This window comes from Aethalodelphis obliquidens, unplaced genomic scaffold (assembly GCF_003676395.1).
Source record: "Aethalodelphis obliquidens isolate GAN/ISIS:26980383/991018 unplaced genomic scaffold, ASM367639v1 scaffold2, whole genome shotgun sequence".
Classification (NCBI taxonomy): Eukaryota; Metazoa; Chordata; class Mammalia; order Artiodactyla; family Delphinidae; genus Aethalodelphis; species Aethalodelphis obliquidens.
Genome location: NW_020837946.1, coordinates 32485374 through 32504181, shown reverse-complemented (window position 1 = coordinate 32504181; position 18808 = coordinate 32485374). Strand labels below are relative to the sequence as shown.

At 38.3% G+C, this 18808-nt stretch overlaps 2 protein-coding genes and 1 pseudogene across 2 annotated transcripts in view; 2 read left to right on the top strand and 1 right to left on the bottom strand.

Moving 5' to 3' along the window:
• The window catches only part of CARF (calcium responsive transcription factor), a 96318-nt gene extending 85766 nt beyond the window's left edge, over positions 1-10552 (top strand). Inside the window, exons 19-21 of the mRNA XM_027123738.1 lie at positions 1130-1191; positions 8568-9208; positions 10379-10552. The gene's annotated coding sequence lies outside the window, so the exon portion shown is untranslated. The remainder of the gene's footprint in view (positions 1-1129; positions 1192-8567; positions 9209-10378) is intronic.
• Positions 10549-18808, top strand: part of NBEAL1 (neurobeachin like 1) — a 180128-nt gene continuing 171868 nt past the window's right edge. The window contains exon 1 of the mRNA XM_027123720.1: positions 10549-10655. Within this exon, the coding sequence (XP_026979521.1) occupies positions 10605-10655 (51 nt within the window). The 5' untranslated portion in view covers positions 10549-10604. The remainder of the gene's footprint in view (positions 10656-18808) is intronic.
• LOC113629359 (translation machinery-associated protein 7 pseudogene) lies at positions 16796-18804 on the bottom strand (annotated as a pseudogene).

Genomic DNA, 18808 nt, shown 5'->3' with positions numbered 1-18808 from the left:
CATCAACCTTTGGACTCTGAAAGGTGGCACAATATAGTCAAAAAAGCCTAGAATTAAGGAGTTCTGGGTTTTAGTTCTAGTTCTGTCAACCATAAGCAGTATGCTACAGGGCTAGTCAACTCCTCTAGACATCAATTTATTTTTTATAAGTTTTAAAAAAATTTATTTATTTGTTTTTGGCCACATTGGGTCTTTGTTGCTGCATGCAGGCTTTCTCTAGTTGCAGCGAGCGGGGGCTACTCTATGTTGTGTTGTGCGGGCTTCTCATTGTGGTGGCTTCTCTTGTTGCTGAGCACGGGCTGTAGGTGCGCAGGCTTCAGTAGTTGTGGCGCATGGGTTCAGTAGTTGTGGCTCACAGGCTTAGTTGCTCTGCAGCACATGGGATCTTCCCGGACGAACTCATGGGGTCGAACTCATGTCCCCTGCACTGGCAGGCAGATTCTTAACCACTGCACCACCAGGAAGATCCCTCAATTTATTTTTAATAAATTGTCATTTAACTTATTTCTCTATCCTCTGTGTTTCCTGCAATGCAAATTAGCTTTAGAGCTGCACTGTCCAATACAGTAGCCATTAGCTACATGTGTCTAAGTTAAAAATAAATACAACTAAAAATTCATTTCTCAGTTGCACAAGTCACATTTCTATTGTTCAATGGTTGCATAAGGCTAGTGGCTACTGTACTAAAGAGCACAGATGTGGAACATTTCCATCATGGCAGAAATTTCTATTGGACAGTGCTGGTCTAGAGGCTTGGTTTGATTCAGATTCAGGCCTTGATTTTTTAATATTTAAAATGAAGATATTGAATTCCATGATCTCTGTGATAACTTCCAGTTTTCTAGTTCTGTGATTCTAAAGGAGAATACATAAAGTAATCCACTTTAATAAAGGAATCTGTAAATGGGTAAAAAATTTTAGAAACACCCATATTCGAGTCAATGTAATCAGAATCAGAGTGTTTGCATTAGTATGTCTGACGGTAGTTCAGACAACTGTGTGGTACCTACTGAAAAGGTATGGATAAGACTTCTAGTTTTGGGTTCAGCATGTAAGGATCTTGAAAGTTATCACTCCGTCCTAACAAGTAAAGAGTTGAACAAACTGAAAAATGAACAATTCGTCTTAGCTCCATCAGAGATGTGAGGTCACAGGGCAAACCACTACCTGCAAAACTGCAGCGACAGACAGGTGAATACAGAGAACCAAATCTTACCAGAACAGAAACCGTGAGCAGAATCCTCCATAGGAATTCATACTGGTTGGGGTGGGTGGCGGTGGGGGGGGGGGTAGGAGAAACTTACCTGTAATTGACAAAACACTGGAGGCTCAGAGTAGAGTGAACTAGTCTGAGGGTTAAAAACTCCAGGAGGTCCCAGCAATGGAGGAGTCTCCCCCAACTTTTTTTTTTTTTTTTTTTAACATCTTTATTGGGGTATAATTGCTTTACAATGGTGTGTTAGTTTCTGCTTTATAACAAAGTGAATCAGTCATACATAAACATATGTTCCCATATGTCTTCTCCCCCAACTTTTTGAGTTTTATTGCGAGGAGGTCAATCAGGTTCTCATAGTAAATATTGGAGAAAAATCCCCTCATGTTTCTGACAGAGGGAGGGGAAAAAGGACCATTTTCGAATAAGCAGAGCATTCTGTTCTTTTTAACAAGTCTGCCACCAAGAGAAACTATTTTACCAGAGCTGAAACTATTGGGGTTTTATCAGAGCCTAGCTGACTTGGGGGAAGGGAAATACCCAACTGCAGTACACTGTAGCCATCCTGTCCCACCTAAGGGGGGGGAAAACTGAGAAGCGTTTGTGAAGTACACAGGTCAGAGGCATAGACTCATTAAAAAGACTGAGACCTAATCGCAGGACTATAGAAAGCTTCCCCTCCCCTAACACATTACTGCCATATTACTAAAGGTTTCTTTAATTGCAGTTCCTTTGTCCAGTATATCATGTCTGGCTATCAAAAATTATAGAGCATAATGAAATGCAAAAAACACAATTTGAAGAGACAGAGCAAGCATCCGAACCAGACTTATATATGGCAGGGATGTTGAGAATTATCATTCAGAAAAGTTAAAACAATTATGATTAATATGCTAACAGCTTTAGTAAATACAGTAGACAGCATGCAAGAAGAGATGGGCAATGTAAACAGCGATGGAAATTCTAAGAAAGAATAAAAAAGAAATGCTACAGATCAAAAACACTGCAACAGAAATGAAGAAGCCTTTGATGAACTCATTATTAGACTGGACACAGCTGAGAAGAATCTTTGAGCTTGAGATATGTCAGTAGAAACTTCCAAAATGGAAAAACAAAAAGAAGAAAAGACTGAAACAAAACAAAAACAGGACAGAATATCCAAGAACCGTGGGACAACTACAAAAGATATAATATGTGTGTAATGGGAATACCAGAAAGAAATGAAAGAAAGGAACAGAAGTAATATTTGAAGCAATAAATACTGAGAATTTCCCCAAAGTAATGACAGACACCAAGGCACAGATTCTGGAATCTCAAAGAACACCAAGCAAGATAAATGCAAAAAAAAAAAAAAAAGCTACACCTGGGCATATCATATTCAAAGTTAGAAAATCAAAGATAAAGAAAAATATTGAAAGAAGCCAGAGGGGGAAAAACACCCTTCCTATAGAGGAACAAAGATAAAAAATTAAATCTGACTTCTCTTCAGAAACATTCAAGCAAGTAGAATGGAGTGAAATATTTAAAGAGTTGAGGGGACTTCCCTGGCGGTGCAGTGGTTTAGAATCCGCCTGCCAATGCAGGGGACATAGGTTTGAGTCCTGGTCTCAGAAGATCCCACATGCCAAGGAGCAACTAAGGTTGCGAGCCACAACCACTGAGCCTGTGCTCTAGAGCCTGCAAGCCACAACTACTGAAGACCGTGCGCCTAGAGCCCGTGTACTGCAACAAGAGAAGCCACCACAATGAGAAGCCTGCACAACAAAACGAAGAGTAGCCCCTGCTTGCCACAACTAGAGAAAGACCACGTGTAGCAATGAAGACCCAACGCAGCCAAAAAGAAAAAAGAAAAATAAATAAAGTGTTGAGAGAAAAAACACGAACCTGGAATTCTGTACCCCATGAAATTATTCTTCAGAAGTGAAGAGGAAATAAAGACTTTCTTAGACAAACAAAAATTGAGGGAAATTGTTGCCAGTAGATCTGCCTTGCAAGAAATATTAAAAGAAGTTCTTCAGAGAGAAGGAAAACAATATAGATCAGATACTTGGATCTACATAAAGAAAGGAAACATCAGAGAAAGAATAAGTGAAAGTAAAATAAAAATTTTTATTTTTCTTAATTGATCTGACAATTGTTCAAAATAATAATAGCAACAGTATGTTCAATTATGTATGCTTATGTATGTATATGCATATGTTTACTTACGTATAGTGAAATGACTGAATAATGATACAAGGGACAAGAGGGAGGAATTAAGAATATTTTGTTATAAAGTTCTTGCACTGCCTTTGAAGAAGTACAGGGTTTTTTGAAAGTGGACTTTGATTAGTTGTAAAAGTATTTTGCAAACTCTAGGGCAACCACAAAAAAAGTAAAAAAAAAAAAAAAGTACAACTCATATGCTAAGAAAGGAGAGGAAACGGAATCATATAAAATGCTCCCTTAAAACCATAAAAGGAAGAAAAAGTGGAAGAAAAAATTAGAACAAAGAACAAGGGCAGGGCTTCCCTGGTGGCGCAGTGGATGAGAGTCCGCCTGCCGATGCAGGGGACACGCGTTCGTGCTCCGGTCCGGAAAGATCCCACATGCCGCGGAGCGGCTATGCCGGTGAGCCATGGCCGCTGAGCCTGCGCGTCCGGAGCCTGTGCTCCACAACGGGAGAGGTCACAACAGTGAGAGGCCTGCATACCGCAAAAAAAAAAAAAAAAAAAAAAAAAACAAGGGCAATGAATAGAAAACAGTAACAAATATAGTAAATATTAATCCAACTATATCAATATCATTTTAAACATTAATGCTCTAAATACACTATATAAAAGGCAGAGATTGTTGAGCAGGTCAAAAAACAAGGCCCAGCTATATGTTGTCTACAAGAAACCCACTTTAAAGACACACATAGATTAAAAGTAAATGGATGGAGAAAGATAAAACATGCCAACACTAATAAAAAGAAAGCCAGAATAGCTATATTAATTTCAGACAGAGTGGACATCAGAGCAAGGAAAATTATCAAGGATAAAGTGGGGCATTACATAATGATAAAGGGGTCAGTTTTCCAAGAAGACATAACAATTCTTAATGTGTATGAACTTACTAAGGGAGCATCACAGTACCTGAAGAAAAACTGATAGAACTGCAAGGAGAAACAGATGAATCCATTATTATAGTTGGAGACTCCCATTATATCAGAAATAGATCCAGGGCAGATGTAAAGACATAGTTGAACCCAACAGCACCATCAATCATACTGGATATAGTTGACATCCATGTGTCTTCATCAACAATAGCAGAATACACATTCTCAAGCTCACATGGACCATTCACCAAGATAGACCACATTCTCGGCTCTAAAACACAACTTAACAAATTTAGAAGACTAGAAATTATACAGTGTATGCTGTCAGACCACAGTGGAATTAAACTAGAAATCAGTAACAGAAAGATAGTTTGAAAAAATCCCGAAATATTTGGAGATTAAACAACACACTTCTAAATAACTCATGGTCAGAGAGGTAATCTCATGAGAAAGTAAAACATTTTGAACTAAATGAAAATGAAAATACAACTGTTGAAACTTGTGGGATGCAGCGAATGGAGTGCTTAAAGGGAAATTTAGAGCATTGAATGCGTATATTGGAAAAGAAGAAAGATCTAAAATCAATCATCTAAACTTCCACCTTAGGAAACTAGAAAAAGAAGAGCAAGAATATTGAATATTCAATATTTCAATATTGAAAATCAACAAAACCAAAAGCTAGTTTTTTGGAAAAGATCAATAAACTCGAAAAGCCTCTAGCCATGCTAACTGAAAAGGTATGGATCGAAGGGAAATGGACAGGACAGAATTTATGAAAGGGGAGGTTGAAAAGCAAAAGTTTGTTCATGTGCCTCCAACCCTGTCCAAGGGAAAACTTTGTTCTCTCTAGCACAATTAAGTATCTGCTTCAGTTGGCAGGTTGCCCATCGTGGGAATGATTGCATGCAGGTTATTATACAAGATGTCACTACTCATCCAGTTAATTTAATTAATTTAACTTGCTCTGAATCAAGATGAAAAAAGCAATCCTGAGATTATACTTTACCTCCTTATGTATTCTTTCTATGGCAAAATAATGCCCTGAGAGACATGAATATTCCAGTTATCTTGGCAGATGTAATTTTCATTGTTAATTAATTTAGTAACATTCCAAGGCTATATCTGGTGAGGGGAACTGAAATTCCTAACTCTGCCATCAGATTCAAAACTGTTTGAGCACAGAAGCATCCAGTGGATTTAGGGGGCTATTTCAGTTCTTGAGTATGCCTTTTACCATGAAAAGTTGGTCAGAAGCATGATTTTAGATAACAAGGCCATATTATTTAAGAAGGCTGCTGAGTAACAGTCTTATTAAGAAAATGTATTCACCTGAGGTTTGTTAGGAGAAAGGTAGCTAGAAAGACACTGGAGGAGGGACACCTAGTGTTGTTGAAGGACCCACTGACAAAAAAGCTTTTCCCCACTCCTGGGAGCCCTCAGAAGCCTCAGCAGAGGAAGACCGTTGGCATCTATACGCAGCAGAATTTAACAGACTCAAGAGGGGCCTGGATCCCACACTTATAGTGTGAGGATAATGGGGACATTGGAGAGGAACAGCTTAAAGATAGGGTGCATAGAAAACTGAGAATTGAGAGAGCTAAGGGAACTGGGGATTGCTCAGGAGACACATCTTATTTAAGTCTATGCAGAGAGTAACTGTGCTTGTTTCCTTCTATGTGGTATAAGGAAAGGAATTAACTAAAAAAAGACATAACTCCTGATCTCCCCCTGACTCTATCTTTGGGAGACTTGAAACCTTCAGCAAAAGAACTGCTTAATCCTCCACTGCAATTCAGTGTGTATTTTGTCTGAGGGAAAAGGGAAAGGAGAAATTAGACTTGGATAATCCTCGTTCACAGAAGTTTGGTGGGTACCAACCTATCCCATTATTGAAATTATTAGATGGAAAAGAGAATCAACCAGCAGATTCCTCAGAGACAATATGTTCCTTGACTTTCTCTTCTTCAGTTCATAGCTAGAGACCTATAGGACAGAAAGGAGGGAACTGCCACACAGGTTACATATATTAGTCCTTTGTGAGTTAACTAGGGGAAGTCAGTGCCCTGGAGTCTCCTTACTGGTGGCAAAGCTGAGGACTGTCCCTATGATGCAGACCCTAAAACAAAATACTACCATCCTTTGTATCCCAGTAGGAACAGCCATGAGTCATCCCAGATGATGTATTTATCTCTTCCTGGCTCTAACAGCAATAATATCATGCTTGAGGATTCAATACCTACATGTAGCAATTGGCTTGGTTTTTTGTCACATACTATATCTCTTCGATATCTGTGTCACTAGTCACAAGGGGAAGGTGAAGAAGATGAGAGTAGATGGATGCAAATCCATCAGTACTACTTCCAAAACAAAGCAAAATACATCTTCTGTTAACTGTGGGAACTTTAATGCTCAGAAGTGTGGTCTGTGGATTAGCAGCATTGGTGCCACTTGGGAGTTTGGCAGACCGCTGACCCACTGAATCCCAGACCTACTCAATCAAAATCAGCATTTTACTGAGAACCCCAGGTGATTTGTATGTACTTGGAAGTTTGAGAAGCAACATGTACAACAATATTATCACCTTTGTTTATGAGCAACACGTTTATTATTTTCGGTATAATTTATAACTTGATTAAATTTATGTTTTATAGTGCTATTCTTATGATGAATCCAACATGCTGTAAACTAACAGTTTTTAGTGGGAGGAAAATTTGAGGTGGAATAAGTACAGAGACATGTAGTGAAATAGGTAATTTATTTCATTATACAGTATGCAAATGTTTATTGAGCTCCTACTGTGTATAAGACACTATACAAAGACCTGAGAGCAAAGTCCCTGTTTTCATGGTGCTTAATTTTACCAGAGGGAAGCTCACAATAAACAAATAAATTATATGTCATCTGATAAATACTATAGTGAAAAATAGATTAAGGGAGAAAAGGGGATGCTACTTTCTAAAGAAATGTCAGGGAATGCTTCACAGATGTCTTTGTCTGCCTGGACTGCTATAATAATACCACAGACTGGGTAGTTTATAATCAGAAATTTCTTTCTCGTAGTTCTGGAGGCTGGAAGTCCAAGATTAGGGTGCTAGCATGGTTGGGTGAATGCCCTCTTCCAGGTCTCAGACTTCTCCTGTATCCTCACATGGCATAAAGAGTTAGGGAGCTCTGTGAAATCTGTTTTATAAGAGCACTAATGCCATTCATGAGCACTCCTCCCTCATGACCTGAGTACCTCCCAAAGGCCCCACCTCCTAATACTACGTATCACCTTGGTGGGTAGGATGTCAACTTACAAATTTCGGGAAGACACAAACGTTCAGACTATAGCAACGGACAAGGTGATCCTTGAGCAGAGACTTTAAGATTGTGTGTGGACATTTGGGGAAAGAGCACTCTAGGTAGAGGGACAGCTTATGTAAAATCCCTGAGACTGGAGTGTGCTTTGTGAATTTGAGGAGCAGCAAGGAAGCCATGTGTCTGGATGATATAACGGAAGGCTAGAATAATACTGTAGCTGGAGAAGTTAGAGAGGGAAGTGTGGGAGGAAAACACAGGTCCTTGCTGGCCCTTTTAAGTGGGATGGGAAACCAATGGACGGTTTTTAGCAAAGGAGTGACATCTTATTTCTACGTTAAAAGATCACTCTGGTTGCTATGTTGAGAAGAATCCATAGGTGGGGAAAGTGCATAGGCAGAGGCAGGGAGACAAATTGGAAGGCTACTGCAATAATCCAGAAAAGATTTAGTGGTAACTCACATCAGGGTGGTAGTGGTGGTGGTGGTGTAGAAAAATGGTTAGAGCCCAGATATATTTTGAAGATATAGCTGAAAGGATTAGATCGAATGTGAGGTATATAAGAAAGCTGGCAAGGATACTTCCTAGGTTCTTGAGACTGAGCAGCTAGGAGAATGGAGCTGCTAATTACTAAAATGGGGGATGCTGCGGCAAGAGTAATTTCTCCCCCTTCCTCCCCCGAAGTTTTCACATATTAAGTTTCACATGCCTGCTTGAGAACCAAGAAGAGATCTTCAAAAGGCCTAATTTGCAAACAACTACTTTAAATTAGTGTCAACTCTGCTACCTTGGGGTGAAAGCAGCTATTAATAGTGAAGGAATGGGCATGGCTGGGTTCCAACAAACTTTACAACACTGGAACTTGAATTTCATCTAGTTTTCGCACATCATAAAATATTCTTATTTTGATTTTTGTTAAGTTGCAAGCAGGATGGTCTGTAAAACCTAAAATATTTACTCTCTGACTCTTTACAGTTTGTCAGCTGCTGGAATTGATGAAACAAGATGGGACATTAACGACGGTATATAGGATTTCATTATACTAGTTTACTTTTGTCTATACTTGTCATTTTTCACAATAAATGGTTTTAAAAATGTTTAGGTGTACTAATCTCAAGAGTCTTCCCGTCTCCTTAAACATCCCCCCCCCAAAGTTGCCTATAGCTAGTAAATGCTGCCGTTTTCCTTTTGTTTCTTTTCTTGTAAGAGCTAGACCCTTTTGAAGCCTTGAGTAGTGGTAAAATAAACCCTTTGCACTTGACACCCGGCGACAGAGAAAGTATGAGGCACAAACACGATGAAGGGAAAGGATTTTTGCAGGGGTGTGGGAGCAGCTGTCTGTTCTCACTATACACTCCCACAACCAATCTCCTTTTTACAAAAAAAAAAAAAAGAAATCCCCTTTAGTTACCACGGTACGGTTCCCTGCCCTCAGATGACTCGCGGAAATGACGCCATCAGCCGAACGCTGTCTGCTAGTCCGCAGCAGCGGCGGTGGGTGGACGTAAGCACGTCGGTCCTCCTACGCGGCCACCTCGGGGAAGACTAGACCGCTCCGCCGGGCGCCGCCGCGCACCGCCGGGTCGTCAAGAGCCGGGTCGCCTGCGACTGCGCAGGTATGCAGGGGCGCGGCTTCAGGCCATCCCGCCCCTTCCCAGCCTTCGCGACCAATGAGCAGCTACTGCCCCGGGGCGGGGAAATCCTTAGAGGCCGGAATCATTAGACGTGAGGACAGCCCCGCCCCTGTCTCCTCCCAGCCCCGCGCCCCGCCTCGCGCTGTCGTCGCCCCGCCTCCCTCTCCCGCCCTCTTGCCTAGCTGCGGGGTGATACGGGCTTGAGCTTGGGAAGAGGGCAAGGGAAGCAAGTTAGTTGTCGGCCTGGCGGCGGCGGCGGCAGCACCACAGTCGTCCAATGTGAGCGCGGTAATGGGGAGCGGGTCGTAGAGAAGACGGGGCCGCGTGGCAGAAATGGGAGGGCTCCGGGTGCTTGGTGGTGAACGCGCCGTAGAGTGAGGGGCGGCCGTGAGGGGGCGAGGTTGACCCGGGTGTGTCCCGGTGCGGTCGGGAGGGCGTGGATAGCGGGTCGGGGGACGCCAAGCTCGCTTTGCCCCCTCCCCAAAGCTTCACTTGGCAGCTTGGCACGTCTTAAGTTTGCCTCCCTTTCGGTTGTTTGGGATGCGAGGAGGAAATTTAAAGGTCCCCCAAAACATTTGGAGGCTTTCTCGGGGTGTTTTCCTTGCCGGTGCGTGCGTGCTCCTTTCTTCTTACTGGATGGAGAGGTAGAGAGGCCAGGTGGGCAGGTCGACTTTCACTCTCTGAGGATTGTCCAAACAAACAAACCAGGAATTCTTCACCCTCCTCCCCACGCCCTGCCCTGCAACACACGACAAACATTCCCAACAAGTTTGAAGAAGCAGACTAGAAAATTCTGAGGGATTCTGTGTCTTTGAAATATGTCAGTCGTAAGTGTACTTTTTCTATGTTTATAGAAAATGTATGAATGGGAACGGCGTTTTTTCTGTTTATTATCATTGGACACATTTTTTGTTATGAGTACTCATCTTTGAGTTCTGCCCAAGAGGATTCTGACTTTGTGTTGATGTGATATATTGTATTAGCTGTGATGTTTTCCTGAACCACAAGTTTCTATGAAATCCAATCAGTTGTAAATGCTTAGCTGGTTGTTGGTGGGAAATGAGGTAGATAAATCTCTAGTTCTGATAAACCTATAATTATTAACATGGCCTCTTTTTAAAGCAAATCCTTGCATATTTTTCTCTTTCACAGATTTATCTAATTGCCCAACGACCACTGATGAAGATAGGTTGGAGTAACTGCTGAAACTGAATTTTATTGACCAGAAGACAGTCCGTTTGTTTCACTTCTTTTTGTTTTCCCTACTGCTTTGAGCTTTACTGTAACGGCTGAAAAACTTGGAAAATAAAATGAACATGCTGTGGTCTTGAACTTTTTTTTTTTGAGGAAAAATTAAAGTGCCAGAGTGAAAGCCAGAATGGCATCCAGAGAGAGACTCTTTGAACTTTGGATGCTTTATTGTGCGAAGGTAACTGCTTTCCTTTTTATTTCTGAGTTTTAAAATACTTTGTTATAAAATTTTGTGACTGGCCTTATTAGCGCTTTATTTAATGGATAATAGCATATTTATTCATAGTAATGACCCCAAATTTAAAAACACAGGATTTTCTGTTTTCCAGTTTTTCACGTTTGAACACATACACAATATTGGCATGCTCTTAAAAGCTGTAGGATGTGGTTTTAATATGATATTTGTATTCAGGGATCCTAAAATTATATAAGTAAAAGTATGACCTTTGAGAAAAATAAAACATTTGTGTTTTTGTTTGTGCTTTTTTTTTCTCCCACAAGTGGGAGTACAGATAGAGATATTTTAATGAGAAGAGCATTAAGCATTTTTCTCATAATCTTTTAAATTAAAAGATTATTATATAAAAATGCTATTGATTTGAGGTGGTTACTGTAAGGTTACCCTGATATTAGCACCTTATAAGCATTGTCTTTCTTGATCCTCACAACAATCCTGTGAGATGGGTATCTGTAATTATCCTTTTTACTGATGAGAAAAACTGATGCAGAGTTTAAAGGGGTTAGTGAGAAGGAGCCCCTTCTGCTTCCGTATATAGCCGGGAACTCACAACTGCCTGATTCAAGTCCATGCTCTTATCCATTATGACTGCTCATTATTTTTTCTTTGTCATTCAAAAATAAGTTTTTCTCCATTCGTCTTTATGTGAATTTTTACATGTTAGCTTTGATTTTAGGTTATTGGAGAAGAAGGGTACTACTTAAAAATATGTTTTTCAAGTTAGGAGCTATATTACTACTTTGAAGATACTGGCAAGGGTCAGAGTAACATCTCTAACTTACTCCTTAAGTTACTTTAGGTCTGCGTGGTGAAGTTCTCAAGTCTCAGCTTCCGTTTCTGCATTATCCTGTAGGGCTCCCTTTCTATACTTTCAGCTTTTTAAAGAACTAAAAGTTCTTTGAAGTTATTCTTTAACAGATGATCTCAGTTATCTTAATATTAAATATTAGAGCTCACACTGGAATTTTCTATGACTTCCTGGTTTGGTATTTTTTATAGTTACTGAAGGACATATACTTTGAAATATTTAATATGAATTTTTAAAATAGCTTTTAGTCTTGTGTAATTTAATGCCAGAAATGTCTTTTTAAAAATAGACCACTCTTCCAATAAAAAAGGGATCCAATTCTTAGTGACTTGAAAACAGTCACTAACACATGTCAGCCAAAAATTAAAATGCATTTTAGTATGCATGCCCAGTACTCGTTTGAAAATTATTTTTTAAAAAATCCATCAAACTTACTAGGTTTTACATTTTCAGAATGACAAAAAGTAAATGGGGTTACACTGCCTTATTAATTAGTTATATTGTTTCTAGGTCGAGTTCATGTTTTATTCAGGCGACACTGTGCTTATTGAAAAGATAGTGTAGTTTGTTCGACAAACACAGAATTTTGTTCTTAATGACTTAACATAAAAGTGAATCCTTACTCTTTTATGAGAATGTCTGAGTAAATAATGAAGGACCTTCATGGTCAAATTTTGAAGCCTATTCTTGGACAGGAAGATAAATCGCATTTTTATGTTTAAGATTTAAATCACTTGTGCACTTAATAAGATTAAAATTTTTTTCAACGGTTTTCAAAAAAATCATTATTTAAGATAATGATTTTATGTTTCACCAGTTCATGAATAAGCTACTTGTAAGCTAGACAACAACTTTCTTTTCTTCCGATACCTTGAATTCAAGTAGCTTCCAAATATGCATCATAGATTTAACACTTCTTTTCCCTAGTGAGAATGATTACCAAATACCTGGTTCTCTATAGTACTTTCTCTCTAGCTTTATTGCTGTCACTCTAGCATATAACCCTTCAAACCACCTGACTTTCTTTTTTTCTTCTAACTTTTAAGACTTTTTTTTGTACCTTTGACAGGCTTTCAGACTACTTCAGGACTGCTCAGATCTTCTCTTAACTTACCTCCAACTAAGATCTCTTTTTGGGCTTGCAATTGTGCAGTCTAGTTTTGGCTTTGTTGCTGCTTTGTTTTTTGACCTTGAGCAAGACTTATCTCTTTGGGTCTCAGTTTTCTTATTTGTCAAGTAGTAGTGTGTATACAAGGAGAATTCTTGTCTAACTTACCATAAGATTTTCATTTATTTTGACCTCTGAGGGACGTGGAGCTTTTTTGTCCTTATTCTATGGATTATCATATAGAACTTTTTAGTTCATCTTTCTTTTTAAAGCTTTTATTGTGAAAAATTTCAAACAGGCACAAATAGAGAGGATACTGTACTGAATCCTTTGTATCTGTTACTGTGCTTCAGTAGCTATCTGTTCATATTCAGTGATGTTTCATGTAGAACCCTCCACTACCCTTCCGTCTACCCCTGAATTATTTTAAAGCAAATCCCAGACAACATATCTTATCCATAAATATTTTAAAATATATCTATATTATAAGAACTCCTCTTAAAAACATAATCTCAATATAATTCTTTAAACCATCAAATATCTGGTTGGTCTTCAAACTTTCCTGGTAGCTTCATAAATGTTCTTATTTTGCTACTGTTTGGTTGACACAATATTTAAACAAAACATACATGTTGTATTTTGCTGAAAATTTGTCTGTTAAGTCTTTTAATCTATGGGTTCCTCCTCACCACACTTTTTATCCCTTCTATTTATTTGTTGAAGAAACCAGATTTTGACATGAGAATTTCCTCAGTCTGGGTTTTGCTGGTTGAATTCTCTTGATTTTAATTGTTACTTCTATTGGTGTCTGCAAACTGGCAGATCTAGAGACTTGATTGATTCACATCCTGCTTGGCGGCTGGAGGCTAGAATAATTAATGAGTGTCTCGGCCATCAGTGACTTTTGCCTGTATGCATTAATTATGTCTTTAGGAGTTTGCAAAACTGTGATATTTATGAGTAGAACATATATAGAGAAATGTCTCCTCATCAGTTATTTGATGACAGTTCCTTAAAGGGAAGGCAGGCAAAATAAACTTTGATTCTTTTTTTTAATGTTGAGCCTTATTTTTAATTTATTTATTTTTTATTTTTGGCTGTGTTGGGTCTTCGTTTCTGTGCGAGGGCTTTCTCTAGTTATGGCAAGCAGGGGCCACTCTTCATCACGGTGCGCGGGCCTCTCACTATCGCGGCCTCTCTTGTTGCGGAGCACAGTCTCCAGACGCGCAGGCTCAGTAGTTGTGGCTCACGGGCCTAGTTGCTCTGCGGCATGTGGGATCTTCCCAGACCAGGGCTCGAACCTGTGTCCCCTGCATTAGCAGGCAAATTCTCAACCACTGCGCCACAGGGGAAGCCCTAAACTTTGATTCTTTCTGTTTGTTTCCAGAATAATGACTTGATTGCTAGCATCCTCCAAAGGTGACCAGTTATTTTTCTTGAGTATCAAGTTCATCCTTAATGATTAAAATTTAAACATTGTCTATTATTGTGCTGCCCTGTTTGGTATGCTATTCATATCAAACACTGTATACATACCTGATTAAAGAAGACGACTTTGAAGATTTATGAAGATCTGTTTCAGGGCAATATGTATGGTTAAGACATCTTTTGTATTTGTTACAGTGCTAACCTCGTCACGTGTATTCCACAGTGTGTTAGCAATAGATGAATATTAAGGTGCCATCATAGAGTTCTATGTAAAGTGATGTTTTAAAGGTTGCCATTGAGCATTATGAAAGTTCAGTAGGTATTTAAATAGGACTGTATCAGAAATAACCCTTAGATAATACTGTTGGGTCAAAGGAGTACTAAGGAGATATAGAAATATGTCTTTTTCCCATTAGTCTGGGTTTAGTTGCAAGCCTAAATACTAGTGATTAAAGTTTTTAAAGTAGAATTAAAATAAATTCCTGGTTTCAGAGTTTACCAGATGGGTCCCCATATATTAAATGCAATATTTCAAAAGAATTTGGGTAAAAAACTTTGCAGTTTTTTTTTTTTTTTTTTTTTTTGCAGTTTTTTTAACCAAAGTTTTCAGGTCTAACTTTTCACTTTCTAGGAATAGGATTTAATTGCATTGTTAAGAACATGCATCTTCCTAGTAGGTTATTTATTAATCTCATGTAGTTGTTATTACATAATAGAGGCAGGATGATTTCTGATTACCCAGCATTCCTGCTCTATACAGGGTCTTTCACTAATGTATTAGGCTACTAATTTAAGTTATGTAGTCTGAATTTTTCTTGCCTCCAAACAGTCATCCCCACCTAGGGTCAAGGATTTCATCAACAGTGCATTTCATATAGCTCTTATAAGTTAAACATTAACTTGGAAACAGGTTTAATTTTGTATCTGGATTTTAGTACAGTAGTTAACTACTTCTCATCTGAGCATACTTTTCTCAAGTGTAGAAGGTAACTTTATTTTTTAATATCTAAAGATTTTAGTTTATATTGTCTGTGTTAGGCACCATGTAATTCCCTGTTTCTTTTGACATTATTTCTTAATGTGCTTGTGGTAAGAGAGATGGCACTGAAAACAGTTTTGGTTTCTACATTATCATACAACTTTTTGGAATTCATATGTTGAATAGAACAGATACGTACGTATCCCTGTCTCAAGTGCTCCCCTTAGATAGGCATAAGGATATATTTCTGTTCAACATTTAGCCTTTTGGTAGTGCTACAGTTGGTCACCGAAATATGCAGAAGAAACTGAGTCCTCAAATTCTTTGATAAGATTAATTCATTTTTGTTCTGTGTAATGGAAAGTATCAACTGCATTAACTCAGTAAAAAGATACAAAGTGAGTAAAAACATGACATTTTGAAATGTGGCAATGTGGGTTGAAATTCATGGTTCATTTTTGTCACTAGCTGTTTTTTTTTTGAGATTCAATTTACACTGGAAAATTTTGTGAAACTTCAGAATTAGAGCCAAGATTTAGTCCCAATTCTGTTTCTGATTTTAAGGACCCAAAGACAGGTTACCTAGTTTCTTTATGTTTCAGTTTTTTCATGTTTCAAATGGAAAAAATAATTATTTTGCGTATCTTTCAAAGTTGTTGAGAACAAAATGAATTGACTGTATTTAAATGCACTGTAAGGGTAAGCTAAGAAATATAAAAATGTAATCTTTATTAGCATGTAAAGAATATGTATATGAGCATGAGAGTATGTGTATCAAGATTACTTCTATTTTGTCTTTATATGGTATAATGATAGTGGGAAATACTCTCTTGTCTTTTTACCAGTAGTGATGAAGCGGTGCTCATGAACGTCTTAATTTTTATTTTATTTTTAAATTAATTAATTTTTGGCTGCGTTGCATCTTTGTTACTGCACACAGGCTTTCTCTAGTTGCAGTGAGTGGGGGCTACTCTTCGTTGAAGTGTGCAGGCTTCTCATTGCAGTGGTTTCTGTTGCAGAGCACGGGCTCTACGTGTGCAGGCTTCAGTAGTTGTGGCACGTGGGCTCAGTAGTTATGGCTCATGGTCTCTAGAGCACAGGCTCAGTAGTTGTGGCGCACGGGCTTAGTTGTTGTGCGGCATGTGGGATCTTCCTGGACCAGGGCTCAGACCTGTGTCCCCTGCATTGGCAGGAGGATTCTTAACCACTGTGCCACCAGGGAAGTCCCCCCATCTTAATTTTTAATCTATTTATTTTTGCCTTCAAGCATAGTGCTTAATTATCCCAGTAATGATTTGGGATTTTTTTTTTTTTTACTCTAAACCTAGTTTGTTTTGGATCTTGGTGATGCTCCATTTCCTGCTGTTGCCCTTTGTCCTGCTAAATCTGGAATATGACTGAAATAGATAGTTTTGCAATGAGCTCAGAGTAAACTTCCTTTTCAGAATAAAAGTTTTGCTTCATAAGGAAAACAGAACTTATAGGTGTTTTATTCAGATAAAAAGGCATGTATGTGTTTTTATATATAGATTTGGAAAAAAACGGATGAATGAATATTCTTCTAATGAGGAAATTGTAATTTATTTATACAATTTTGGTTGTAATTGTAAGTGAAACTTTTGGCAAGGCGTACCAATATACATCAACCCTTATAATTTAGCCCTTTTTTTTTTTTTTCATTTCAAATGAGTTGGTTTAATTCCAGGTGGTACAGAATTCAGGATAGGACAGGGGCTTAAGGACACAGGATTGGCAGGATTCTGGGCTGGGTTTATGTGGATCTCATAGCTGAGGTAGAAATGGCTGAGAGGAACTAAAGACAAGATGAGCCACTGTATGGTTTTTTTTTTTTTTTTTTTTTTTAACAACATTTTATTTTTTATTGTGCATTAGGTTCCAAGACAACACTTATTCTAGCTATGGGTAGCAACAGATGTTATGGCAGGGAATCCAGATGTTTAATCCAGATGTTTAAACAGGAATGGAATTAAGGATCATCATTGCTTCAGGCACAAGGAGCAGCTTACTTTTTGCCAGATTTCTTAATTCCACCTGTGACCTTTCCCTACGGCCTTCGCTTTTAGCTCAAGTTTCTTGTGCTCTTCCTTCTGTTTCTGCTTGAATGCCTTATCTTCCTCATCCATATCCTTGGCTTGCTTCTTGGGCTGCTTCAGGTGCTTCTTCTTGCCACCTTCACGGCCCGACATGGTGCCTGCTGCCCTTTCCCCCATCCCTGCCACCGCAACCCATTTTTAATAAGTCTCTGATATGTGCAAAGTGTAGATAGAAATAGCTCTCAATTTACTCTGGCTTAATAATGACTTTGTATATAAAGAAAGTAATGTTGTTTGACTCTAAGGCAAAACAAAACAAAATCATCAGCTTAGTAGTATTGGTTACCAATTACATGTTCATTTTAGGAAGTTAGATGTGAAAGAAAGCAAGAAATGAGTATTTTTTGTCAATAGATGTGAGATTTGCCCTTAGGAAAGGAATATTACTACTTTTGTGGTTTGACTTGAGGAGCTTATGCACTACTCTAAAAAGTTGTTAAGATGCATGACAATTTTTTTATTATTCTTTCCTTTTGAATATCAAAATTTAAATTTCCCTGGTAGAAGGTTGAATTGATAGCCCTTCAATGTGTAGGTGTGGAGGAAGAGGGAAAAGGAAGAGCCTAAAATAATTTTCAGGTTTTTTGGTTTTGCAGACTTGTACTAGGTCATCCCATTCACCAAGTTAGCTAGTGCAAGTTCACCAGGTTTTCAGGTAAACATGTGAGTTTGCAGTGCCTGGGGGATATCTAGGTAGAGAAACACCCCACGAAATGGAGTTCAGAAGGCCGCCTGTGCTGGAAATAAAGATTTGAGAGTTGTCATACTGGCAATTATTGAAGAGTTACATGAGAGTAAGAAGGGAAGAGGTTCAAAAGTCAGGGAGTCCTGAAGAATATTATCTTTTAAGAGGAGGATAGAGGAAGAAGAGTCAGGAGTTTGAATGGGAGGAGAGCCAGGAGTGAGTGGTTGCCTCAGAAAGTAGAGGGATGTCAAATTCAACATAGCTTTGAAGAAAAGCATTATGGAGTGTGTATTGGATTCCAGTTAAGAGATTAATTGGTGGCTTTAGCAAAGTAGTTCTAAAAAGAGTGGGGAAAAAAGATGTTAAAAATACAAGCCCCCATTTTATTTTTAAATTGAATTCAACAGACTTAAAATCACTGACAAACTGCTATTAAAGTTTTAAAATGTTTACTCTTGATTTTTGTGCTTATCTGGCCAAGGACCTTTCAAACTTATTCTTAACTATATCTAAGGAATATCAGCATTTTCTTTTAATTTATGTCTTGTGACTTAGATTTAAACTGATAAAATTATTCTTTGGTTGAACCAAAGCATTAACTGATCCATGCATTTCACACAAAAGTCATTCAAGCATTTCAAAACAGTTTGTCTCTAAAAAAACCCCAGTGGTTTTGTTTGATGCCTTTAATTTAACTACTACATGATCTTTCCTGACAATAAACTTTAGAATAGTAGGAAAGATATGTACTATTTCAATTTATGGTGTCATTGTGAGGTGGGTTTATACTTTTTTACTGAATAATTTTGACTTATGATTTTTGTCAAAATGTAACATTTAACTAAGTTTTAAAATATAAAATTTCATTTTGTAATGAATGAACCTCATTTGAAGCATGACAATATATAGACTTTCTAATTTAGATTTATGCTCTAAGAAAAAGTAGTAAAGATGTTTTACTTTTATAACAA